Source organism: Xiphophorus maculatus, chromosome 10 (genome assembly GCF_002775205.1).
Source record: "Xiphophorus maculatus strain JP 163 A chromosome 10, X_maculatus-5.0-male, whole genome shotgun sequence".
In the NCBI taxonomy this organism is placed as follows: Eukaryota; Metazoa; Chordata; class Actinopteri; order Cyprinodontiformes; family Poeciliidae; genus Xiphophorus; species Xiphophorus maculatus.
This window is the reverse complement of record NC_036452.1, coordinates 6,189,318-6,217,197: the sequence shown is the minus strand read 5'-3', so window position 1 is coordinate 6,217,197 and position 27,880 is coordinate 6,189,318. Positions and strand designations below refer to the sequence as shown.

Here is a 27,880-nt window from a genome sequence, read left to right as displayed (position 1 = left end):
AAAAGTAATAAAATGAAATTGCCTCTGCTCTCCTGGCTAATAGAAAAGGTTGAAATCCACAGAGAAGTTCTGGCTGGCTGAAAAATGGTGCACGGGAGGTCAGCGTTGCAGTAATTAGATATGAGGTGCCGCGGCTGTAATTGTGCAGTTTTATCAAGATCCACTTTAATCCATGCCAAGGGTGAGCGTGCGGACGGTGAAGACTTGCAGTGGTTTTATGGGTGTGGAAGGGTTGAAACCTACCGAGCTCAGAGCTTGGTGGCAGGGGAACAATAAATCTGGAGAGCAATAATATTTACAATGGGCTTCATGTCAGCTGATGGTCTCAAGGCATCAATCACCTGAAGTAAGACAACATTAATTGGAATTTGATGTGTTGAAGTTTTTAGAGAAGCAATTTTAATTTAGAAACTAAGATAAAAACTATAAATTATTAGCCCAGTAGCTAATAATTTAACCCCATTAATAATGTAGCTGGTTTAAAATGACAAAAATGTGCAAAAAAGCATAAAGGTATAAGATTATATAATTTTTGGTGTTTGAAGTTACAGAAATGCACAGCGCCTCGCAGATGTATTCCTCTTGACCTTTTTCACATTTTGTCACATTACAACCACAAATTTCAGGGTAATTTACTGGAATTTAATGTGATAGACCAACACAAAGTATAATATAACAGTGAAGTGGAAGAAAGCTGCTACCAGACTTAAAACGATTACTAATAAAAATCTTAACCGTATCTTGTCTATTTTATAGTCTTGCTCCTGCAGCCCCCAGACAATCTGCTGTATAAAAGCAATCAATTACAGTTACTATCCTGCAGTTTTGTGTGCTTGAAGTAAAATGTACCAAGTACTTTATACTTTCCTGCAGCATCTGATAAAATGGACACCGTTTCTTTCTTCTGCAGAACATGAGGTGGACATTTTGGTCCTTCTGTTTCTGCGAGACGTCCAATAAATCTTTGGCTTTCTCTCTAGATCGTGCATTCCATCACTGTTCCCAAAACAGGTGACAGTACACATCGCCCTCCCCGTCCAGGGACGAGTCTGTCCTCTGCAGGTTACGTCCTTGTCTGCTTCTGTCACTCCACACAGGGACTGATATGATCTAAGTGGCAATAGCAGGGTGTCTGCCAGGTGCCATCCTATAATCCTGCTTTACAGGAGTTTCTTCTATATGGAAAGGTGAGATAAAGTGGCTTTTTTTGGGGGGAGGGAGGATGACATGATCCATGACATATGTTTGTTATTGTGTCTATAAACCAAGATGTCTTATTATCATTATTATTATATTGTCATGCTTAACAAACATTAAATATTATCTCATCTTTTGATTGTTAGATATTTTAAAAATAATTGTGTCTTGCAGAACCTTATACTTTATCACAGCAATCTTCAATGTATGTTTCTGGAATTCATGGATATCAAAATCTTGTATAAATAAATATCTAAAAACTGTGCTGTGCTGAATACGCTTGACGAACTTTTGTTTGTAAAAATATTAAAACCACAAATCTTTTCCTTCCCATTTAATAAATGTGCACTACTTTTAGTTGGTCTGTCACTTAAAATCTCAGTAAAGTTTGTAAAAGTTTGTGGTTGCAACTTGACAAAATGTAAACAAGCTCAAAGCAAAGTATTATTAAACAATATGCTTTTTTAAAATCTCAAAACAAAAATCTATTCAAAAAACCTCTTATGCTCTCCATCTTGGATCAATTCATTATAGGTAGACTGTTGTTCAGTTGTCAACAGAGATCACACATCAGTAATTACAACAGACACATTGCATTTTTAGAAATGCTAAAGATGTTTAGAAATGAGCCTTTATTGTGTTGTACATTCTTTAAAAGTCTGTGTTAATTCGAGCCATTTAGTACAAACTAAGTATGTGTTTTTATCTTTCTGTCCCTTCAGACCAGCTCTAATTGCAGGCAATTAATGTCTGCTGGCTTTTGTCTTTTGACATTAACTCTGCTTGTGGGTATTTACACATTGTTTATTCATCAAACCCTTGTTCCCTTTGCTCTTTACAAAGAAATAATAACGTGAAAAAAAATAGAAGTGTGTGGTCCTCGAATTTCTGGATGAGACCAGTGCCATTTTTTTTATTTCTTTGTAAATTCTATGGATTGTGTTTACAAATACTTTGATACCTAAGAGAAATTATGCACTTTTCCATCAAAATATATTCACAAACAAAGTCAAATCTGTAACCACGTGAGAAAAGAAGCACATCTCATCACATCTCATAAATCACAATTAGGCTGGATAATGCTGACCTCAGTCACCTGTACTAATTTACACTCTCAAAATGTTACAGACAATATTCTTTACAAGCTAACAGCAGCATACTGGAACAGAGTTTGCACCTGTATATTTCTATGCACAAAGTGAGGTGTGTACATGATAAAAGCCACAAACCACCTTGACGACCAGATCTACAGAGCTGCTCTATACCTAACGCCAAACATGTAGAAGAAAACGTTGTTGCGGACTTTTTGGCAGATTCGTCTTTGTCGTTGTTAGATTTTCAGACAAAATGGACGTTTGAATGACCTCATTAATAATCATAATCCAATACATCTATGAAATGTGTCGTATGTCCATGGTTTTCCCATTTGCTTCTCACGTGTTTAGATTTTCGCTTGCCCGCAGCTACAACAAATCAAGCAGAGAATGCATGATTTCATGCTCGAAGCAGTTTTCACCTGCACTCCACTCAGTCAAATATGCAGAGTCTTTGCAAATGACTTCCACAGGGCTTTGGAAGGCAAATGAGCTGACATCTCAGTGTCAGTCGTCCACAAATCTGACCCACGAGCGGCTATGATTTCAGAAAAACCTTGAGGTTCCAGTTCGGTGAGTGTCTGAATTAAAATGACTTTGATTGCGTCTTAAGACCAGAAAGGTTGACCTCCAGTTCTTGGCTCCTACAGAAGCAGAAAACCTTTGAGCTGTAATGCTGTTGAGGCCACCGAGAGGACTAAAGTTGAGAGATGCAAGGAGTTCAGTTCAGATGGTGAACTTCCAGCGATGGCATTCAAAGTGCCAGATTCATCCAGCTGGTGGTTCTGAAGAAAGAAAGAAAAAAAATCAATGTGGTATGTCAGTTTACTTACAATATTTTGCAGTATTAACACCACTTTAATTTTTTTCTACATCACCATAAAGCTCAATCTATTTTCTTGGGATTTCATGTGAAGTTAAAACAATAAATGGTTTTCAAAGTTCTTTTCAAAAATCCTGGCATGAATTTGTAATCAAATCCCTTTACTTTGATACGCCTTACTAAATCCAGCAGACCCAGATAAAGTCACCTAAACAGAATCCGGTAAAAATCAAGCTTTCATTTAAAACCCACAGATGTTTGTTAGAGAACGTTTTTGTCAACCAAGAAATGCAATAATTGAAAATGTTGAAGTTAAATGAAAAATGTTATTTTTTTAACCTTTAATTTAACCTGGAGAGTTGTTAAGAGCAGTTTCTATTTTACAATAATGACCTGGTGGGGAAGGAAACATAGAAAAGCAGCTTAAATGACAGTTAAAAGACTAGATAGACACATATAGAGAATGAAATGTAACACTTAATATTTTAGCTGAAACTCTAATAAAAATATTGACCCAGGATTGTTTGGTCTTATGGGAACCATAGAACCTTCAAGCGCTTAATAAAACGAGTCTTACCGGACAAAAAGCTGCTTTTGCTGTTTGATTTGAGACCAGATTTTGGACCTTGAAGGGAGAAAAAAAAAAGAAAAACAGAAGTGAGGAGGTAGAAACACGTTAAATTTGATTTCTGTTTTTATGACGTTCTCCACAGGCCGACTGAGGGCAATGAAAAACGATACGATACAAACCACAGACCGTTTTATCCCCACAAAACTCTGTTGGTGTAAACTTTTGGTGTAATTTTCCCTCTGCCTGTTCGTGCCAGCTCAAGGTTACATCAGTTTGTTACATTAAAACTTTTTTCAGTTTCCTCAAAACCTTTACATTTATATATATATATATAAAAAAAAAACCGTTATTTGCACATACAAATAGATAAACAAAATAAAATACTACCTCATAGATACAGTGTTTGGGTGCAGAAAATGATAAGAGGAAGCTGCTGTGGTTTGGAAACAGAATAAACACCATGTGGTGATTTTTAAGGAGAAAAATCCTACAAACCAGGGTTATGGAGAAGAATGATTAATTGCTGTATTGGAGGTCTTTCCTCCTAAAGGATGCTTTACGGGTGATAAATCATATCGCTATTAAAAGCCAATATGATAGATTGTTTCGGTTAGAGGAGGCTCTGTGATATGATCTCATTTCTAAGAAAAGAGCCCCAAAGTATTTATCAGGAGAGAATAGCAGATATCGTGAGTGTGTTGATCGAGCCAAAATCTGTCCAAAGGGGTTGCATCGGATTCTGAGACAGTTAAGCAAAATTAAGTACAAATAAAAATGGTGAATATACGTAGCATTTGGAATTCAGGGAACTGGATCTTTGTGAAACACAAATAAAAGTCCTAACATGATGCAGTGGGTTTTAAAAGCGCACATACCTCTGATATAATGCCAGATTCTGGTGGTGTAAATTAAAGTGACATTAAAACTTGTACAACTCAACTGACAAATATGCAAATCTGTTGGGAGGAATAAAGGTGTAATCACCTGGTTGCATAAGGATTCATAGCCTTAAACTAATACTTTGTTCCATCTTTGGACTGAATTTCAGCATTCATTCTTCTATATTACACCTTAATAATTGGTAATAATTATCCATGTCATCTTACAAAAGTTCTAAAAACCTGTCACACTCTTGTCAACATACCTCTTCAGGTGACTCCAACAAATTTTCTGTCAGAATTAGCTCTAATCTCTGGTTAGGCCACCCCAAAATTTTCATTTTATTCTGGTTTTCATTCATCTGGATGTATGTTTGGTCCCACTGTAACACTGAAAAGCAACATTAAGTTTCATCTCCATATTTTTTTGCAACCAACTGAAGGTTTTAGATCAAAACTGATGAACATATTGAACTGTTCATGTTTAACAAAACGATCTATACAAAAAGCCCAGTTAACTCTGAAGAAAAGTATCCTAAGAGCATGATGCTACCATGGTGATGTGCAGCGCCACTGCTTATCGAAAGTTCAGTTTTAGTTCCATCAGACTGTAACACATCTGTATGGTTTTTAGGGTGAATTTTAGCCATGGCTGAATGTTTTGAAACAAAGGTTTCTGTCTTGGAATCCTGTTCCAGGAGATTTCCATCACATGGACAACACAACTAGTACTGGGAAGAAAAAACAAACTTCTAGCTTTTGTAAGATCACAGTTGTCTAATCTTTTCTTTAATCATTGCGGTCTTTTGAAACTTAGATTTAACGAGGTCATAGAATTTTGACCATATCTTGGTATTAAAGCTGCACTGTGCAGGTAATGACAGCACTGTACAGACAGAAAGGTTTTTCTTCACTTTGACTTGCACAGTGACCTATAAACTGAATGCCAAACAAAGTTGAATTAAGACCCAAACTAAGAAATATCTAGCACAAAATAAAACATGACAATTATTGTTTTTCAGTTTCTTGCAAACAAGATACAAACAAAATAAGTAGAAAATGCCACTCACTTGTCATGGCATTGTTTGTTTAGAGACTTAAGAACATGATGTCATTTAAGTAGATTTTAAAGGTGCTTTGTGTCTATTACGCTCTATTAGGCACTGATAAACTGTGATTATATGACCATTTATCTTGCCATACAACTCTTCCTCGCTCTGCCATCCGTTCAGAATTTTTAGAATTTAAAAATGTACTAAAATAGCAACTGAAAATTTGAGTTTTGGGAATTCAGACACCTTTAATTTGATCATGTAAGAGCACTGATGAGTGAGAACAAGTTAAAAAAGCTCTAGACTAGTGTCCTTTCCAATAACTGACCTTCCAGTATTGAGGGGGGAGAATATGAGGGAGATCCTTTTGACTTTAACTCCCGCCTGCACACTAACACTGTCACAAATAGACTGAACCTTCAGGCCATTTCTGAGGTTACTGAGGCATCCAATTAGCTTTGACGTGACAGCTTCAGAAAATGTGACTCCACATTGACATATCCACTTTCTGCCCAGGAGGCGGGATTCTGTGCATGCCGTTATAAAACCTTCCCTGATCTATCACAGTGACGGATTCAGACATTTGACAGTCAGACTGAAGCTCTGAATGGATTTCTTAGTGACCTCCTAAGGTCTGATGTTGGGATGAGGCATTTTCATTTCCAAGTTCGGGGAAGTTTCTAAAGCTTTGCAAACAGAATGCCAAGTACCAAGTCCTGATAAGACATTCCCAATGTTCTATTTTCATTAAACATTTCAGCAAAAATAGATTTAAATGTTTCTGTACAGCAAAATTGAAGATTTTCTTTTCAAACCTTACCTGCAAGGGTCCACAAATGTGATACGAGTCACTATTGGCGCCCAGCTGGTTCACGTCTGTCAGGACGTCCACAACACTGTTTGTCCAAGCTTTACCCCTACGAGTGACGCTTGGCTCTACAGTGGGTTGAATGGGGGGTTGGGGTTGCCATACTCCAACATCAGTACCATTACCAAATGCCTTTATGGCATTACCTAAACAAGAAGAAAGCATTGATCCTATTGACTTTCTGAACAGAACAAATGGAGCATGTCAGGGAAATAGAAAACAGAGCAGATGTGGGACAAAATGTACACCAAATAGCATGACTTTCATTCAGCTGCTCTGTGTTTGGTATGATGGACTAATACAATTGTATCATAGTTGGCGATTTAAAAAGTCTAAGTAATAAAAACAGACTACCTAAACATATGTAGAGATAAATAGGGTTATGTACTCACACAACTTTTATGGTTACAAAAGCTTTCAGTGTACTTCTATGTACTAGACTAACACAAAGTAGTGCATAATTGTGAAGTGGAAGTTTTCAAAGTTTTCTTGTAGCTAGTAACAAAAATAGGGTGATTTGTTTTCATTTGTGTTTGCATCACCTGTGTTTGCTGAACAGGTCTTGCTATATTTGGTTTCATTAGAAAGTTCTTGGCATGTTTATTGCATTTTTGTATTTATCTTTTAGATTTGTCAGGCGTTTTCCCTTTAGTTCTAAATCTGTTTTACTCTGTTCAGCCCCTTGTGTGTGAATTATTCACCTTTAGTCAGTCTCCATCCTTCTCTCACAGCTGCACCCTGTTTCCAATCAGCCACCTGTCTCTTGTCAGTAATCAAACTCACCCCTATTTAAGCCTCTCAGTTTCTGCTGTTACCTTCTTCATTTTTCTCTTCCCTCGTCTCTCATGGTCCATTGCATTTCTGCTGGTTCCTGATCTTGTCCTGTCGCTTTTTGTGTTTTTAATATAAAGGAACTTTCACTTTATGTTCTGCCTGTGTTTGGATCTATCATAAAATCAAAACATGACAAGAAACAATGTTTTGACTTATATCTTTACCAGCTCTGCTCATTTAGACACTAAAATGTTTCCCCTTTCTTCCAACATTGAACTCGGTGAGACTAGATGTGAATGTTGAGTTTTCAAGGATTTCCACAAATTCTCAATTAGATTCTGGTTGGCTGGGCCATTCTAGCTGTCCCTTTTAGTAAAGTGAGGGAACCAATAAATCCCACACTTTTCATATTTTTTTGTAGAACATTATCACGTTACAATTATTCACTACTTACTTAATGTTGCTCTATCACATAAAATCTCCCGAAGCACATAGAAAAAAGCTAACTTGGCTCAACCTGTAAAAGTTTGGGGACTATAAATACTTTAGCAAAGCATTGTACATGTTACGGAAATCAGAATGCTGGAACTCACGGAGACATCGATTGTTGGTGAAGAACTCAGCGAATTTATCACAGTCTGGCTTGCTGTTCCCACTGCTGCTGCAGTCGCACCACGGCGACAGGCTAATGCCAGAAGACCGCACATAATTGGGAGTCATCACTGTACCTGCAGCATAAAGCAGAATAGGACCCCTGTTAGTCATTGCTACTTCAGTTGAAACCATTTAATAGGGCACTTGTGGTTTAGCAGGAACTTTTTTGGCCTTTTATGCGTAATTAAAATGTTCAGGTCAGCCAGTGAGAGTGGGCTTACTCTGTGTTATAAGGAGCTTTTACTCCATTTACTACGTCCAGGGAAATTGCAGTGAGTGATAAAATGATAAAATTCCTTAGTAAGCCGTAATATCAAGCAAAGACTAATTGTCTGCATTTTTGAAGGAAGTTTGAGGCCGAGTAGGTTCGATTTCTGCAATTACAAGCAGATTCTGTGGTGGAGCGTCAGGAACCTGTCGGGTGGGAGCATTAGAGGGAATAAACTGTGTGAAGCATGATATCGGTGGTGTAGATTGAAATTTCTGCCTGTTGAGACTGCAATTGGCCTCCGTTGCACTGTGTTCAAATCTCATTTCAAAAACTCTGTGGGACGTCATTTTCCTTTCTGCGTAATGAAACCCCCTGATGAAAGGAAGACTGGAACAAGATCTGTTACTGCACAATGAGCTGCAGTGAAATGTTCGCACTGCAGCGTTGCTTTAATAAAAGGTGTTTGCCAGCCTAGCTGATCAGCTAGTTTAACCTTTCCTCTGCAGAATACACACAGGCTAAATTGCTTGGCTTTTCAATGAGCACCTGTAAATGATCTGTTATATGTATGTAGTCTGCATATGATTGTGTAGAAGAATGCATCAACTATGCGAGAAAGTTGTTGAAAAAACAAATAAGGATTATTAGTTAGCAGCATAATGTGGTTGTTAGGAATAGTCTCAGTCTTTTTAGTGCAAGAAAGTATAAAAAATAACTTTTCTCACTCCGTTATTTTGGCACTCTGGTCAAGATGTGAAAAGTAGGGTCCTTACTCTTCAAAATGAGTAAAAACAGAGAACATGGCAAGATGACATATGTGTGTTGATTTACAAATGGTTAAAATAGCTATTTACCTAAGTAAGAAACAAGTTTAAAACAAGTAAAGTTGTAACACACAAGGTTGGGTGAGGACCCGAGTCCACTGAGAAAAGTAGTTAAAGAAGATAAACAAATCTCAGAGGAGGCACTAATGGGGTCCATAACAGCAATCTGGATACATTTACATGCCAGTTAGAAGACAACTTTTCATCCCTACCATCACTGACAAACAGGTGGAGTCGGACAAACTCTACTGGTACTTTAGCTGAAAATTGTGTGTTTTAGTCAGGTGAGACTAAAATTGATCAAAGGACAAATGTGTGTAAAACCACTCTGATCCCATTCTAAAGTTTGATGGAGAATCTAAGAAACTTCTAAAAATGCACAGGAGATTGGACTTTTTCGAAATGCCACATTTTAACGAAAATCCCCTCTCTGTATGCTTCTACATTATGAGTAAGGGGTTGATATAAGTATTAGCCGGACTGTGAATAATTGTGTTGTAGAGTTAAACCAGAAGTTTACATACAGTGAATAGACACTTGCACCTTTTTTTCCTCACCATCTAAAGGTAAAACAGACCAAACTTCTTTTGTTCTAGGTCAGTTAAAATAACCAAAATGATTTCTATTTGCAAAATGCCTCGATAGTGAGGGAAAGAACATGTCAGAGATTTATTTAACGTCTTCAAAATCAGAAGACATGCAGAATGAATAATACCTGTTCAAACATTGGAGGAAAGTCCAGATGATGATGATATATTGGGTTTGAAAACTTCTGATAGGTTAACTGAGACATTTGAGGAAATTGGATGCTAACCTGTGGATGTATTTTAAGGCTACACCTGGAACACAGTGACTTCTTATTTGACGATGACAGAGTATTTTGTACATAGCATTTTATTCCACACTGAAACATTGTACAAAAATATATTAGATTTTTCTAAAATGTTTAATGTGAGGTTGTGCTACAGTGTTTCACATTTTTAACAGGTGTGGCAATAATTGAGAGCACAGTTCAGTAAGATGATGGGTCCTTGATGAAAAATATGTCCAATACATCTATGGACTACGAAGAACTTACCAATAAGACCTGAATAGGAGAGCAGACAGTTGGCGTAGTTCTCTAGAAGACAGCCAGATATGGAACCAGCTTCTGGCTGACAGTTGCTGAGAAAGTCTGCCAGCCTTGATCTATCAGCAATGGAGAAACACGACACATGTTGTCAATGAAAGCTTCTTAAAACAATGTTTTCTTGTGTCCTAATTCTGAAATCACTCTCAAAGAAAGATCTAATAGAACAGCTCTTTAGAGTTTAGGGTGACTCTCTCATGAGCAGAATCAGTTTGCTCATGTTTAAACAAGATACAATGTAAAGATTGAGTGATCAATCAGATCAAGCTGGACGTAACTCCATTAAGTGTTTGTATCTACAGAACTGGACAAGTTTTCACTGAACATTTTTTTGCTGCACATTGAAGCTGAAAATTATTCTTACCCCTCAGTGGGGAAATTCACAACGTATCTAGAGCAAAGTGACGGCTAAGTTGGATACGCCAACATACACATAACCCTAACAAAAAAAAAGTTTAATGAAGATGAAAAATTATTTAGTTTTGCAATAAATAGAAAAATGTGTTCTAAATAATGCAAATAAAGTAAACTTTTCTTACTGTGTTTGAACTTTGCTTCCATATTAGTGCAATTTTCATATGCCTGGCAGATTTAGTCTTAATCTTTCAATTTTACCATCATGTTTTATTTTTCTGACTGGAACTAATCATTTTGAAGTGGTTCATCCCAAGTTCTGACTTGAATCTGATGGAGGGAGCAGACAGAATGCCTAAAACTGCCAGGAGAATGAACAATTTTGTGCTTAGCTATATATGGTTGAGATTATACTCTCAGTTTGACCTCCGTGTGTTGAATAAAATATTTGTGCTGAAAACTCTTTTTAAGGTCGAAGGTTAGGATACTTCATGCGGAAGATTTAAGATGACACTGAGAGAAAGAGCAGGGAATGATGCTGAAAAAACAAACTGGTTTGGTTTAGTTCTTCAGTGATATATTTACTACATCATGTTGCAGACTTCAGAGTAGCAACACAGGAAATCTTGTAATTGCCAATTTAAGAGTATGTTGACAATTACAAGTGTATATATACATTCACTAGCCACTTTATTAGCTAAACTTGTTCAACCACATGGCAGCAAATCAAAGCATTTAGACATCTACAGGGATGTAATGGAGACAACTTGCTCAAATTCAAACCAAGCTTCAGATGGTGAAGAAGTTAAGTGACTTTGAATGTGACAGGGTTGTTGGTGCTATGTGTCCTGGTCTGCCCACAAATACAGATTGCAAAAAAACCTGACTCGATGAGTTTTAAACTTAGTGGCGACACACAATTTGGCCCCCTCTAGTAAGAGTTGAGCATCATTTAAAAGCCACAGCCCACCTAAATCATGTCCATCACTTTTTGATCTCAGTTTAAACATCTTCTCCATGCTTTCTCTTCTCCACTAATAACCCCCAACTGGTTTCTTGAACTGTGGTGGAACAGGAGATTCACATTGTATATGTGCTGCTGACAAATCTGCAGCAACTTCTGGCAAATACTTAAATCTATGCCATGAAGAATTAAGGCAGTGTTGAAGGCAAAAGGAAATCCAACCCAGAACCAGCAAGGTGCAGAAGAGGATTCAGTTAACATTTAACCCTGTTAAAGATTCCTGTTTTACCTGCAGATGTAGTTAGTCTTGCATGTGTTTTGCAGAGAAAGACAGTTGGGCTTGTCTTTATCCTCGTAGGAGCAAATCGGTACGATGGTTTGTCTTCTGCGTTCTGCACAGGCCATCTGATCTCCCGCTGGACAGGAGCAAAACAGCATCCCGTAGCTGTGCTTAGGTGGAACCTTGATTTTGGAACAAACAGAAAACATAAAAGTCTCAACATGAAACAGCGTTTTTTTAGTAATGTACTGCGGCATACAGAGCTACAACATTTTCCCAGCTGAGACATTTACAAAGACACTGCGTTGAAAGTGAAATCCTATTTAGAATTGTGTTAGAAGCAAGTTTTTGATAATTTTGAGAAATGTTAGGCTGACCGTCAGACATCAAAATGGAAGACAATAAAAGCTCTTAAACCTGGCATGCTTAATTACCTTGTCAAAGAACTGTCGTAGAGCCTTGTGGCACTTGCGCTTGTTGCAGACCTCAGACGCAGACACCCTGCTAGTGCAGGGGTTGATATAAGCAGAGCGGTATTTCTTACAGGTGTCGTTCAGGTTACAGGCTTTGGCAGCACTCAGACAGTTGTTCTCCTTTGTGGATGCAGGCTCAGCTGGGACAGAAAATATGGAATGTTTTGATTCTAGGCTTTCTTGAAGCATGCTATAACAGAGTAGTGCATAATGTTGAAGTGAAAGGAAAATGATAGACTGCACAATTTCACAGTTACAAGTACTATTTCCTTGCAGCAAGAAGGTCCTGTGTTTGCATCTCAGCCTGGAGTATATTATGTGTGGGTTCTACAGTTAAAAAAAATATATGTTAGGTCAGTTTGACTCCCTATTTTTTTTCTGCCTCATTAAGGATATCACTAACTCCACATAACTTCAACTCTAATCACAAGTTTACATAATTCATCAGGAGAATGGATGTTATGTTAATTTTAGCCTTATTGTTACCTTTCAGGTTGGAATGACAACAACTTTAGTTGCTAATTTCAACAAATTTCTAAAACTCCAGCTTCTTTTTTTGGCCATCGTTTGGTTTTTGAATCTATCGCGCAAAATTTGAATTGTGTGGATGTTGACATTCAGACAAAAGAAAAATGGTAAGGTCGTTTAAGAACAACAGAAACACAGAACCAATGGTAAAGGAAAGTGGTGACAAGATCAAGGTGGATGGATGGAATAATGAAGTAGGATTATATCAGTTTTACCTCAACTCACAGCTGAAAGGCTGAAACCTGAATGTTCCAACAGGACAATGATTCCAAACACAACAAAATTACTTTTGGAATGTAAAAAATCAGGCTTCCATTAAGCTTCTGGTCTTTATAGTGTACCTTAAGCCTTGAAAGTTAGTGCTAAGAATATCCACAAACACAACTTCAAATTAAGCCATTTAAACATTTTCATGGTGTAATTTTGTTCTTGTTATCCATTTACATATTACAAACTCATATGGAAATAAGCTCACTCAAATTTGCTTCCATTCTGGTATGCCTGTACTTTCATCTCATAAAAAGAGCATTGTGTGGTCAACATAATGCCTCTCACTTCCTATTATTTCTCATTTATTGTAGTTAAAACCCTTTCTGCTCCACTGACTCCTGCGCAGTAGAACAAACTCTATCCACGGCCTCAACATGGAAGAATGAGCTCTATAATTTTGCTTTTTGAGGTGGAATTGAAGCGCACTGAACTCTTCAATGCACCACAGAATGAGCTACGATTAAATCTGAATACATTTTTGAACCTTGAGGTTAATCATACATTACAGAATCCATTACTTATATATGACGAGTTCTCAGAGATCTGGGCTGTGATCCTGGAGTTCTTGTTTGTGACTCTCAGAGCAAAGGTGTGACAGCTTTACTCCAATTAAGGTGACCCCGAGGCAAAATGCACACTGCTGTTGAATTAAAGACAAACATTTTTTTAAAGGAATTATGAAAAGACATTTGCCTGTTCATGTATACAAACTGCTAACAGAGAGAGGAGAGCGAAACCAGAAGGTGTAGGTCACAGTGGGGGTTTGTATGGAGGCATTGCACCAGAGCAGGGAACAGAAACATTTTCTTTTGGGGCATTTTTGCATTTAAAAAGGTCATCTTAATGTCATGAAGTGCCTTGCATAAGATTCCATGCTTTTTGAACTTTTCCACAATTTTCATCCATTCATGGAGAAAAAATATTCAGTGTTCAGTCATTCAGCTTTGCTTTGATCTGGCCGGATGTTCAGAGTTTTGTCGTCTTGGACGTTTTCCTCTGGTATTGCCTCATTTTGTGCCCCATTCATCTTCTTATTAACTCTAAACAGTTTCTTTCTCTGTTGAAGAAAATCATCTGCAAAGCATGATGCTGCCACGGTCATAGTTCACCGTGGGGATAGTGTGTAAAGATTTTCACAATATAAATAGTAGACCCCCGGTTAGAGACCACAGCTGCCGTTTGAATTGCTAAAATCCACAAATACTTGAGGTCTTTTTCACACCTTCAGGGACTCTGAAGGGGCCGACCAATGATTCTCTCCCCATGATTTCGGCCCAAAGCATGACTCCACCACCTCCTTGCTGACGTCACAGCCGTGTCGGGATGTGGTGGCTATATATATATATATATATATATATATATATATATATATATATATATATATATATATGAAACGATGATTAAGTAGGGCCCGCACCTTGGCTCAAGCCCAGGGGCCCACACCCTGAGTATCTGATAAAGTCATCTAGCTTATTAGAGTCTTAATATATCAACGAATGAGAAGTCACTTGTGGGTGCCTCTGTAGCACGTTATGATGATGATAGATGTGAAAAACAAAATCTGGCTATGAAAAACAAATCTATGCCACTCTTCTTAGGTTGCTGCCCTTGAGCAAGGCCACCACAGCAGACATAACAGGAGTCTGACCCTATAGGCAACTCTCAATAGGCTGATACAAGAGATCTTTCCAATGATGTCAGTCAGGCGGGTTGAATATGGTTCCAAAATGCTGTTAATCACAGTGTCCTGGAGCGGGAATTAATTTCAGTAATGCACCGAGGGCAACATGTGAAATTATAGTTTTCCAAACTACAGTTTTTAAAATGCTTTCTAACAAAGTGAGGAGTTGGAGCTGGCATTTGTCTTTTACAGTGGGGGACATAATTATTTCATCCTCCTGCTGAGTGTTCTCACTTATAACAAAATGAACAGTCTCTAATTTAGATTGTAGCTTCATTTTAATATGGAGAAAGGACAAAAAAAACCCATTAAATAAAAGTTTGATTCAATTTTACAACACAGATCACACACCCCTGACTTGATGCATTATTTATATGGAGCATACCTACCTAAAGGATTCATTTCTTCCAATCCAGGAAGAAAGTATATATATATATATATATATATATATATATATATATATATATATATATATATATATATATATATATATATGTGAGTTACATCAAGATTTTTTCCAGTCTGGTTGTATGTTAATTTCTTTTAAAACATCAACTGAAGAAAATCCTGAAAAACAAAGACCATTTTAAAAAGAACAACTACATGATGCTACAGTGTGGACACAATGAAGATATTCCCTCGCTGAGGGTTTAGTTTCAAAGGGACAACTGTGGATAGTCTGACAAGAACATTCTCAAGCTCTTCCTTATCTTTCACTGTGTAATAAGAGCATTAGGAAAATGCAGCTATGGACTTACCCTCTTGTCTTTTTATAAGATTTAGGCCTGACATTGTCCAAGAAGCTCAAGAGTGTGAGTGACCCACAAGATAATCCCTAAAGCTCTTTCTATGACTAATAATCCCACAGTAACAAGAACCATAAAAGCTTATAGGATTGGATTAAAGGATACTATGATTTCAAGCTAATGCCCAGCTCCCTACCAACATGCCTCTTGATTATTTGAAGTAATCATGTCTGCATGTAGCAAAGTTTAACAAATCATGCATTGCAGGTATTAAAATAAATGAAAGAGAACAAAAATTTTTGTATCATCTTTTTATATATATATATACGAATAACATTATGTTATTATGTTGTTATTTTTTAAAAGAAAAAATTTAATTCTTGATAATCTAATTGAATAAAAGGCATCTCCTGTTGTGGATGAATTTATGTTAAAAATTTTAAATGCTGCATGTTCAATGCAACTTTCCCTGTGATGGACTGGCGGCCTGTTCAGCTACTACACTCACAACATTCACAAGAACCGGTCATGAAAATATTAAGATACCTCATTAAAATAGTCAATCCTTTCAAATCAGACCATATTATTATTATCCAATATGTTACTCTGTGAATGAGAAGTGAAGTTAATCTTTTAAACCTTTCCATCCATAAACTTCTCTTTTGTTATTTCACAATTCAGGAAAAACAGACCCAGCACTCAGAGCCTTTCCCTCATGCTGCCCTCCTTTCTGTCAAATCTCCGGCTAGCATGTATAAATCCCCACCAGAGTCTTAATATTTATGATCAGTCTCAAGACCCATTTATTACATACACCCATGAAATTAGTGAAATCCCTCTTAGCTCCTGCTGCAACCGCTGCTCCTTAATCTTTGTGTCAGTCATTTATTCTGGAATGATATACTGTAGTATTTTTGCAGAAATTACTTGCTAGGATGGAGCACCCAACAGACACAGCAATATTGTCAGCAATAGTGGAAGTATGCGAAAGTTTCCCAAATGTTCCCCTTTGTAAAACATTTAATCACTTATAGAGAATAAATCACTTGCTTTTAAAGCCAAGCAGATATTTTGTTACCTTGGTGGAACTCCACATTGTGGGATAACAGCTTCTGCTTCAGGTTTGGCTCACTAATCATGATGATGTGGTGTACTATAAGCTTGAACGGACATATGGCGGATCATCACTGCAGCATATGGGTGAGCAAGCCAAACTTTTTCACTGAGATATGCAACTTTCTGACACACTTATAAAATATGTCATTTAGGAATTCAGATGTTCCCTTGTTTTCTGACTATCAAAATACACTACTAGTAATGCATTGTAGATCCATTTCTTTTCCTTCTCCTAGTTATAATCTAGGTTTTGTATCTTCAAATTGTGCAATTATTTTGAGAAAAGAAGAAAAAAAACATTTTTGTATTTGTGAGTTCACATTTTCCCTAAAGATAACACAATTGTAATTTTTCAAAAAGGGTTGGGGTTACTTTTCACAGAATCATATTAATGCAGATGCCTTTAAATGCAACACCTAGAAGTTTGGATTTCTCAAATTCAACATTTGTTTCCAATATGATTCAAAAATATGGCTGTTAAAGTACAAGAATGATATTTTAACAGCAATAAGTTCATGGTGAAGAGAGAGCTGAGTCAAAAAGCGAAGCTCTTGATTTACCGGTCGACCTACGTTCCCACCCTCATCAATGGTCATGAGTTTTGGGTCATGACCGAAAGAACAAGATCGCGGATACAAGCGGCCGAAATGGGTTTTCTCCGCAGGGTTTCTGGGCTCTCCCTTAGAGATAGGGTGAGAAGCTCGGAAGAAAGATCTTCACTTTTGAAGACATGTCCTGTGGTTTGATGAAGCTGCAATTCCAGTGTTCAGCCATAAAGACCAGAATTACATTTGGAGAAAAAATGGGAAAGCTGCAAGCCTGAGAACGCCATGCCAACCGTGAAATACAAAGGTGGCAACATCTTATTTTTCTCTTTGAGAAACTGGTGCTCTTCTCAAAATAGATGACATTATGAGAAAAGAACACTACATACAAATATTGAAGTAACATCTCAAGACATTTAGCTGTGGATAAGCAGACCACCAATTTTGCTATAAAGCGTCTTAAGCAGAACACGGTTTATGCTTTTGGAGTGGTCCTGACAAAGTCTTAATGTGTCTAATAGGAAGATGGGGGCAGGGCTAAACATGCTGGCTACAAGTGTGACTCAGTTCCACCAGTTCTGTCTGGCAAAATGGGCGGAAATCTCCACAAACTATTGTGCGAAACTTGTGGAAGGATATCCAAAACCACAAGATATCTTGTTTACATTTGGCCACAAGCCATGTAGAGGACATGGCAAACATGTAGCTCAGTGGAAAGTGTAGTTGTCAGACAAACAGAAGGGTGTAAATTTGAATCCACCCCCACCCTTCCTTTGAAGTGTCCTTGAGCAGGAAACATGACTCTAAGCTATTAATCCATACATTTGTAAATGAGTTATTGTGTAAAATTGTGTTGTGTGATATGGCTGGAAAATCCAAAATATGTGCAATATTTTTCAAATGGAACTAAGTGATCTGGTCAGTTAAAATCAAAATGTAACATACATGTAAACCGCTTTGTGAACAGCTTTGGGGACACTTTACGTCAGCAGCACCAGTAAAGCTGGTCAGATTTGATGGGAAAATGAATGAAGTTAAACACAGGGAAGTTCTGAAAGAAAAACTGTTGGATGCTGCAAATGACTTGAGACTTGGGTAGGGATTTACTTCCCCAAGGGAGAGGAGCACTAAACATAAACTTCAAGAAGTCTTACCACAAATGGTAAGACTTCCAAATTGCCCATCTGACTGGGCAATTTGGCAAAGAAGATGGAACAAATATGAGGAACTGATTAAGATTTTTCCCACATAAATATGTTTATGGTTGCCAAAAATATTATTGTGCATCCCTTACAGCAAACAGTACTTTGGTTTTGTATTTCTAAGCCATGGTTAGCCAATGACTGCATTTCCAATGAGTGCATACCCACTTGGCTTTCTCTACTCAGCCTGTCATGGCTCGGCCATCAGGTACATTCATCTTGGTGAGGAATTTCTGTTTTTCAAGCCATTTAACTGAGCCTTCGTCTTCCAGCACCATTTATTTATGTCAGAGTGAGAGTCAGTGAGCCAGTATGCAAATGTGCATGTGCGAGTGTATGTGCAAGCTGAAGTTAATGTTAAAAATTGTATTGGCTAAATAATGTTCTTGGCGTGACTTATTTTAAGTAGTCAGTTTTGCTTAAATTAACTCAATTTGTGTGTTAGCTCACGTTGAGCTCTTGGAAAAGCAAATTCTGCATTCTATCATGTTTTTGGATTACAAAGCACAATTTGAGCTCGATCCTCTGGAGTACTTGGCAGGTAAAAACATTGGCTTCATACAAGCAGCACGATGTACTGCAATGTATGAAATTTCAGCTGCAGTGTTAAAACATCAGAGCATGCACAACAGTTGTTTTCTACCTCTGAGGCTCATTTAACTTTTCCTAATATTGAAGTGAGAAAAGAAGTACGAATCAGGAAAATTATTCGTAAAATACTAATCTAATGATCTACTTATGTTTATATGCACAGTTCACATGCACACTGGACCAATAGGAAAATCTCATGCTTTGGAAGATGTATCTTCCAAAGCATGAGATTTTCTAGTTCAGAGACCTAGAAAATCCAGATTATTTTAGAGATGCTTGCTGGAAAGATAATCAAGCCGAGCTTCATTTATTGCTCAGTAACTCAGATTACTGATCAAATATGAAGTAAGTACCGTAGTTCATGATTGCGTCAACCTCTGTGATTTCCTCAAGGAGAAAACGGCATTTTTCTCTATTGAAATTGGATTAAAAAAGGTAAACCATCTAAAACGTAATGGTATCAAATGAGTGAAGAAGTACATAATTTACTCTTATGTCTATGAAAAATGTAATGTAACAAGTTTAGATCCACTTAAGTAAGCACATTTTAGTATCAGGTAACCAGTATGAGAATCAAAACCCTGTTTTCCAATGATGATTTTATTTATTAAGGGGAAAAACAAGCCATATGTTAAAAAATACCTTTCTAAGATTATTTTTATCCATTCACACTGGAGGGCTTTTGAGAATTATTGTTATCTTGGGAGTCATGCCACAGCATCTGAGTTGGATTTAAACCCGGTTTTGTGTTTAAGAAGGTTCTATGTTCCATGTTTCTTTCTTTAATGGATCTCATTGGTGTTCACTGGGGTCCAACCCCCATTTTTAAATTCTTTCTTGTATGATACATACCATTACCTTTTTCTCTCAACCATTCTTGATTTTCTTTAGATTGGGGTATGACGAATTGCTTTTTTTAATAGATTTTTTTGACCTACTTCATGTTGTCAGACAGGTTCTGTTAAGGTGATTTCATTATCTACTTGTCTGGCAGTAAGCAGGTTTGGATCTGGACAATTATGATAAACAACGAAATGTGGTTAATCACAGTTGTCTCATAATTTAAAGAGCCTGATTTTAAATTTAGTTTGACGATCTGAAACACGTAACAGTGACGGTAAACACATGTGAATTCCCCAGCAAGGCGAGTTTCAGTTATGCACATGTGACTTCTTTTTGTAGACCTTCAACCACAACCGTCTGTCAGTTTACTGAAAGGCATAATACTGAAAGCTGCCTTTCAGTATTACGTGACTGAAATTCAGCTTTACAGATTGATTGTGTTTATTGATTTTTAAAAGATACAGCATTTAATTTCATCTGTTCCTGGAAACCATGCTTGTAGTTAGAGGTTTGGATTTCATCCTGCTGGTCTGAATTATTAATGTGATGATTACAGGACACCCAAAGTAGAAAAAACCCCACAAATTCAAATTTTACACTTCTAGAAAATTGCTTTTATTTTTCATATATTTTATGTATAACTACAGTAATACTTTTATGTAGTCGTAGGTTAATATTACAATTGAAATATATTGAATTGGTCACTTCCTGGCAACTTGGCTTACCAGTGTCTTACATAATTGTTTTGAAACTGCAACTATTTTCTGTTAGACCATCCCTTGATGAGATTAAACTCAGAAAACAAGCATGTTTTTAAAGCTGTATTGACAGATTAAAGCAGAACAGCCCCTCCCCTACCTGTTGCTGCACCTACCTCTCAGCAGGCTAAAAGGAGGTTACTACACTTTTCCCTCACAAAAGACAAATTGAGGTGTTTAGAAATATTTATTTTTAAAAAAATATCCAGATATGACTTGTGAACTAAAAGAGAGTCAACCATTAGTTTTATTTAAGTAAAATATTTTTAAAACTATAGTTTGGATATAGCAACCTTCATTTTCACTCAATGCATGAACAGCAAATATACATTCCTCAATGCCAATCATTCAATCATTCAAATGATCAGTCCAGTATGTTTTTTTTTTGTTGCTAAAGAATAGCTAACTTCTTTTTCCCAATATAATTAATAAAGATATAAGTAAAGTTGCAACCATGTGCATTACAACAGTGTTTGGGGTCAGAAAAAATGTAGAGTTTGTGAAAATCAGGATTAAAAAAAAGATAATTAGTTGTTAGAAAACAAACCTTAATTACATATACAGATTCTGCCTTTTAATGGGGATTTCACTTCTCATTATTTTTTGAAAACAACATGAATAATATAATGTAATGCTTAATTGTTCATACCTAATTGTTGATTTAAGTGTGCGTTACAATACTTTCTTTTCAACTAATTTTGGAGAAACAGAGCAACGTGTAATAGTCGAAGCACCTAGAGCCTTTGTTTTACTGAAGGATGTTTAACAACAACCATCAAGTCAATAACTCAGCTCTATCTTGAGTCATGTGTGCATTATTTTATGCTTGGCTTAGTTTCAGGCAGGAATGAGGTCACTTACGGTTAATGGACTTGTGATATCTAACCCATTAGGTGAATTATGTTTTTTTTTTCTTTCTAAGGCCACTGTGGCTGTTTACACAGCTAGAAGTTAAAATTGCTACTCATCTTCAGCTACATAACATCATAGCTTATAATGCTCAGATAATATAGGTAATACATGTGACTTTTTTTGTGATAACACATAATGCTGATAAGTTACCCAGTCAGACTTCCATATTCCCAGTCACTGACTTTGATGGAATAGCACATTAGGCATGTATCAGGTTTCCAAATGATCTCTTGATCAAGATTTCAGCATTTCTCATTTCTTCAGTGGAATAATTCCAGTTTTATGCAGCCAGATGCCTCATCTAAGCTACTTCAGGCATATAATGGTGCAGTGAAAACTGTGTAGTGAAAGTATTACATTAATATAGATTATTGATGTCTCTTGGTCATATTTTCTGTAAACCTTGAACAGTTTTAACAATATTTTTTTATCATTCAGATTTCAGCATTTACATACCCTTGAATCTTTTCCCGTTTTATGTTTTAAAACAAAAACGTCAATATATTTTATTGTAATTCTATATGTTAAACTGTCTCAAAGTACTGCGTGATTGTAAAGCAGGAGTAAAATATTGCAATGCTTTGATTGTTAGAGCCAAGACATGGCCATTTACCTACAATGGCGGGCCAAGCAAGTAGAACATTAATCAGAGAAAGAGAAAGCCAAGATGGCAAAGAATGAACCAAAACGTGTGAAAGGAGGTGCTCTGTCAGGTCAGATGAGACAAAAGTCTTAACTTTTTTCACCTATATGCAAAGTAGAATATGTTGTGGAAAATAAAAACTTATATCTGCCTGGACAACCCCTCTTAATGCTAAGACATGGTGATGGTAGTATCATGGTGGCAGCACTTTTCTTTAGCAGGAACAGGAAAGCTGGACAGAGTTGATGAGAAGATCAGTGGAGCTAAATGCATTCTGCTCAACAGACTGGGCAACAAAACAGCAAAGAAGCTCTAAACATACCACAAATCTTAGGATGGATTAGATTAAATAATATTCATTTGTTAGAATGGCTTAATCAAAGTCCAGACCAGCTATAAAATGGCAAAGAATGAGCAGAAATGTTTCAGAATTTAAAAAGCTAGTATACATAATCCAAAAGACTTGCTTATATGATTGCATATTTCCTTCCATTTCACAACTATGTCTTAATTTGTTTTTCTATGACACAAAAACCTATTAAAAAAATACATTAATGTCAGTAATGTGTGGATTTAATGTGGATGTAACATGAAAAATATATAATGTTCAAAGGAATATTTCTTTTGGCAGGCACCAAACCTCCTCATCATTTCAACATTTTTCCAGGAGAGTAATGTGGATATTAATAATGTTTTCTCCACTCTGTGTTTGAAATACATTAAGACACTCAGTCATTGTATGCTGAGCAGAGTGACTCTAATATGGCAAGTTGGTTCTGCCACAGCAAGAGCCAGAAACAGCAGGAGGCAGAGCACAAGAAACGAAAAACAAGAAAAAAAAAGCCAATTTTTTTTCCCACCGAAATAGTGGCTAGCCAGTTCAGCAGATGCATTCCTCCAGCCAGAAAGCCCAACGCTGTGGAGTGCCAAAGGGTTCTGCACATGTCACAAAGCTCTTCCTCTATCATCGCAACTGAATGCAGACAGATGGCTAATTGCTCCTCTGCGAAGCTAAATATGGGCTTGCCTAAGTGTATGCTCACAGGTCCACCGTTGATGGCTGTGGACATGTATGACATTTATATTTTCACAAAAGCAAACAAGCTTTTTTTCCTCTTTTTTTTTAATCCAGGGATTCAGCTCTAACAGGTTCCTGGAACTCGCCTCTAAAAGGATGATTATTTCACAACTAGCAGATAAATGCGATGTTCAGCATTAGCGCCATGACAGCAGAAAAACACACAGGCCTCTCATCATCGCTTCGAGGGCAGGAACTCAAATATACTAAATTATTCTGCTTTGTGTACCATGGGTCACAGTGGCAGATAAAAGCTTTTGTGATGGATAATGGGCATTGAAAGCTGCAGCCTGAAAACTAGACAGCGATAGAAAAAAGAGCGGTTGTCAGAAACGGTGACGGATGTGTTGCAGTGATGTGGTGTCTTATACGGAGTGCAACTGAGAAATACCAGGGATATAAACAGTGACTTAACACCACACAAACTGAGACCTTTAGGAGGTTAAAAAAACCCAACCTCTTACCAGCTATGATGGGAGCCAAGCGGAAGATGTCTGAGAGCCGGCTATTGACTGGTTCATATGGAGAGTATTCCAGTAAATCGTTACCTGCAGAACAGAACAGATTGTCAACACTGTGTGCTTGAAATTGCATGTGTGTGTGAGACAGAGAGACGGTGTGTGTTTGTCTTAATGCCATAATAGGGCCTTGTCATTACTTTCATCCTGTGGAGACGTCAGTATCTTTGGAAACGAAAATGGATTCCCTACGGTTTTGACAAGTAACATAGCATTTTGTATGCAACCAAAATGAAGCACAATTCTGTTTATCTTATAGTCCACGTATCAGTGAAGCAGTATTTTGATTAATATAAGGAGGGACTGACAACTATTGAATACTTCAATGTTTTTTTCTTGTTGTTTACATAAAATTCACACCAGGTGTTGGTAAAAACCTAAATAATCTAGACAAAACAAAACAAATGATCCCAGAAATGTAGTTATGCGACTTTGAAATAATGTGCACCTGTCATGAGAAAATATAAAAAAGCTGACTCTGAATTCAAAAGCTGAAAATATAGATCTGGGTTGCTGCAATTTGAGTCACTCGTTACTTTTTAAAATACAAAATATCAAATTAAAACGAACTGAATGAGGGACAGTTTGACTTTATTTTTAAAATAACGCCATAAAATTACAGGCAAAGAGAAAAAAATGACCTTATTTTCTTGTGTACTAACACCCGACATGCCTCAACCTTCACTTGCAAAGTGTATGCTCCTCATATAGAGTAGGGTTAATGCTTTTTCATCATATGTAATAAGAAAATAACTATCTAGCTTAATCTAAAAAGGACGTCATTGCATTGTTAACCAATGTATAAAGTTTTATATATGTTTAAAACAAATATTTCAAGTAAATTCTTGACAATAAAAAAATATGCTGAAGTTGCTGTCACATTTACAGATTTAAATTGAAGTTCTTCTTTAAGTTTGCCTTTTGTTGTTGTAAAAACAAATAAAACTAAAAAAAAAAGGAAGCAGCTTGAATAATACAGCACACAAAAGACAGACTAAAGTCAGACAGTAACATGAGATGTTGCAGTTGTTTCTGGAGCGATACATTTAGGGTAATGATAATAAAACAAACCACTGTCTAACTGTAAGATGGCTCACAAAGTTAACCCAACATCCTGAGGCCGTTGGCTCTTTAACTTATCAAGGCAAGCGTGACTTCATATGACGCGGTCTCAAGTCATTACATTCCCACTCTTGCGGAGTATTGTGTGGGTCATTTCCAGTGTCTCAATATGATTCTGGCAGCTGATGAAATCGCAACCATCACACATGAATATGTCCTTTTTGTCAAGGTTGGTGTTAGACACTGGTAGAGTGGTTCCTGCCCAAGGCTTGAAGTATTTTATAACCTGCCAGATTGGACTGAAAGGTGTCAGTTTATTTACATTTCCAACATACAGCTCTGGTGAAAAAAATTAAGAACCCACTGCACTGAACCTCATTGAAAACCTCATGGTTATTCCACCAAATATTGATTTCTGATCTCGGATTTCTTGAGTTAAAACATTAGTATTGTTGTTTCTAAACGAATATGAACTTGTTTTCTTTGCATTATTTGAGGTCTAAACGCTCTGCATCTTTTTGGTTATTTTGACCATTTCTCATTTTCTGCTAATAAATACAAAATCTCTGCTTGGAATTTCAGAGACATGTTGTCAGTAGTTCATAGAATAAAAGAACAATGTTCATTTTACTCAAACATATACATAGAAAAAGTAAATGAGAGAAACAGATCATTTTAAGTGGTCTCTTTTTTTCCCCGAGCTGTATGTTGCTATTCATTCTTCTAGCTTTGAAAAGCCAGTTGGTGTCCAAAAGTAATGTTGCAGAATTTAATATTGAATAAATTTCCCTCTCATTTCCCTCATGTGTTTACCATTGTTAGCCCAAATCTGTGACCAAGCATCTCACTCAAAGCACTTCTGCTTTGACTGAGACTCCACTCCATGTCCTACTCCATTCTGGTAGGACATCTTACTCAAAATCTAATTCACTTAGACGAGTCAAACCTGAACTTCATTATTCTACAACGACAAAGTCTGACCGTCAGTAAACATTTGTTTCATTTGTTATTTAGATGTAGACACATGGATTACAATGGCCAACCCTAAACTGATTGTATTTGTGCATATATATATATACATATATTTGTATGCATGATGCTTCCCTTGAGTTTAAACCTCACCTTGTAAACTCTGAAATATGCTCCAAAAAATTCTGAGGCAGTTCTTCTCCTTCTTCATGCCTCTCCTGCACCTGCAGTTGTTCAGGGAGCTCTGCTTCATGGCATCTATGGCGCTGCGGCACTCGCCCTGCGCCTCGGGACCGGTGACCGCGCTGAAGTTGCTCTCCCTCCCCGCCACGCACTGCCTCATCATCCGGTACTTGGTGCTGCAGGAGTACTCCCTCTGACAATGCTCGCTGGCCTTCACACAGTCCAGACGGGCTGCGCGGGAGGCTGCGCCGCCGTCACCTTTCAAGGTGAACACCGAATCTGAGAGTCGGGACAACTCGAGTGAGGTTTGTGAATAAATGGAAACCATTAGGCTGTTTTACGCGCGCCAGCGCTTGAAAAGGAAAATATGACCGCATGAAATATGCAGTGAGCGCTACAAACTTGATCAGTCATAACAAAAAAAAAAAAAAAATCAAATAAAATAAAAATTAGATTTACAGCGAGAAAATGAAGTTAAATCAATGTGATGCAGTTCATGGAAATGTTAGGTCTAAGAAAAAAGAAGAAAAAGCTACTTACCCCAAATGGATAAAATAAAGACAAAAGTTAAAATCATTGCGCTTTTTGGATGTTTTTCAGGATCTAGTCAACTGTTGCTGGAATTAAAATAAACTGTGAGAAGAACTTGTCGGATTGATCCACTTTCCGTCTGGTTGCAGCTCAGGTATGTTGAAATGACGAAGCATTGTGTTAGATCCGACAGGGACAATCCAGATTCTGGAATAAAACCACCGCCTTGTGAATCCGTCGCAGGTTTTGTTTGGTTTCCTGCAAAGCCCTCAGAACAAGTAGCCTAAGTCATGAATCAGCGCTGACTGACTGTTCCCACTCCGCTCCGCTGCTGTGCCGTCTGCTCTGACTTTGAGCAGCCGAGGCGCGCTGACCGAGTTGCGCATGAGGAGAACAAACTTTCTAAAAGCACAACAGCGAAAAGAGTCGGTGGCAGCGACTGTGGAATTTAATGAAGGTTCGGAGAAAGTTTCATTTGTCCATCAAATGCGCTTAAATTATATCCCAACATCTGAAAAAGTAAATAAAATTAAAAAAAATCCTCCCGTGCAGAGCAGGTGAAAAGACAAAGTCTTTGATCCGGACCGTCCTCCACTCTGAGGGGAAACTGAAGGGATCGAGATGTGCAACCCATAAGATATGTGACGTCATGAGTCTTGCCTCCGACTGATGGTAATAAATCCTTTAGCATCCAGACCTGGATTAAAAACCCCATCAGGACTCGATCTATTTAATTTAAGAAGCATCATCTCAGTAGTGTTGTATATGAGGAATGTTGGATTATTTTAATAATTCAGCTCAAAAAGTGAATCTCAAATGGATTCAGTATACAGAGTAATATCTTTCAAACGTTTGTTTCTGTCCAGTTTGATTGTTAAGGTTTGTAGCTTCAACAAAAAACCCCAAATTCAGTTTTTATGACACCGGAATAAGAAAAAGTAAGAAAAAAGTACACAAATAACATGTATAGTCAGATTTGTGAGAACTGTGTAAGAAAATCCGTTTAAGAGTTTGGGAAGCTGGAGTCAGTACAGCGCACACACAAATCCATCCATACTGCTGTTCCATTCCTCCTGTTGAATAACTCCTGAAAAAATCAGCTAACAAGGGCTAAGAGTGCGAAGTACTGAGTGTTTTCCCATTGACCTTGGGTCCTCTATGCAGATTAAGGTAAATTCAGTGAATTTTCTCGAAATCAAAGTCTTAGAGTCTGGAGGGAAATTGTGTGCTTGTCATCTTGTGTTTTATCAAAGTCAGCCATCTGTTATCAGATCAGCAAACTCACGATCTGTGAATCCTTAATATGCTTAACAGTTACAGCAAAGTAATTGCCTTCACATTAGTCCACCAAATCATACACTTAAGAATAAGTAAGAATAACTGGATTAGGCATTTCTTAAAAGACATATCTTCATTCATATATATCTGCATAATACAGGTGGCTTTTATTACAGTGCAATTACAGTGCTGAGCAGATTCCAGTCTCATTTTAAAATTTCCATAAACAGGCACTTTAGTCCTGGTCTCTTTTCCCTCAACCAGACAGTTTTACATGCAA

The 27,880-nt window shown here is 37.2% G+C and overlaps 1 protein-coding gene across 1 annotated transcript; it reads right to left on the bottom strand.

Annotated features, from left to right (window-relative positions):
- Positions 1 to 1,824: 1,824 nt before the first annotated feature.
- LOC102228982 (GDNF family receptor alpha-1) lies at positions 1,825 to 26,965 on the bottom strand. The gene is made up of 10 exons (XM_005804404.2): positions 26,332 to 26,965; positions 25,762 to 26,070; positions 23,524 to 23,607; positions 12,108 to 12,286; positions 11,683 to 11,855; positions 10,025 to 10,134; positions 7,851 to 7,985; positions 6,436 to 6,629; positions 3,692 to 3,739; positions 1,825 to 3,076 (listed from the first exon to the last, which is right to left on the bottom strand). The coding sequence occupies exons 1-10, from the start codon at positions 26,366 to 26,368 to the stop codon at positions 2,936 to 2,938; spliced, it is 1,410 nt and encodes a 469-aa protein (XP_005804461.1). The 5' UTR covers positions 26,369 to 26,965; the 3' UTR covers positions 1,825 to 2,935.
- Positions 26,966 to 27,880: the final 915 nt, after the last annotated feature.

Excerpts from the sequence above, each read along its gene's own strand:
- LOC102228982 (XM_005804404.2), bottom strand. The coding sequence starts at position 26,368 with ATGATTTTAACTTTTGTCTTTATTTTATCCATTTGGG. Across the intron at positions 26,071-26,331 it reads CTTTATTTTATCCATTTGGG|ATTCGGTGTTCACCTTGAAA; the intron begins GTAAGTAGCTTT and ends CCCGACTCTCAG. Across the intron at positions 12,287-23,523 it reads CTTGGCTCCCATCATAGCTG|CTGAGCCTGCATCCACAAAG; the intron begins GTAAGAGGTTGG and ends TTTCTGTCCCAG.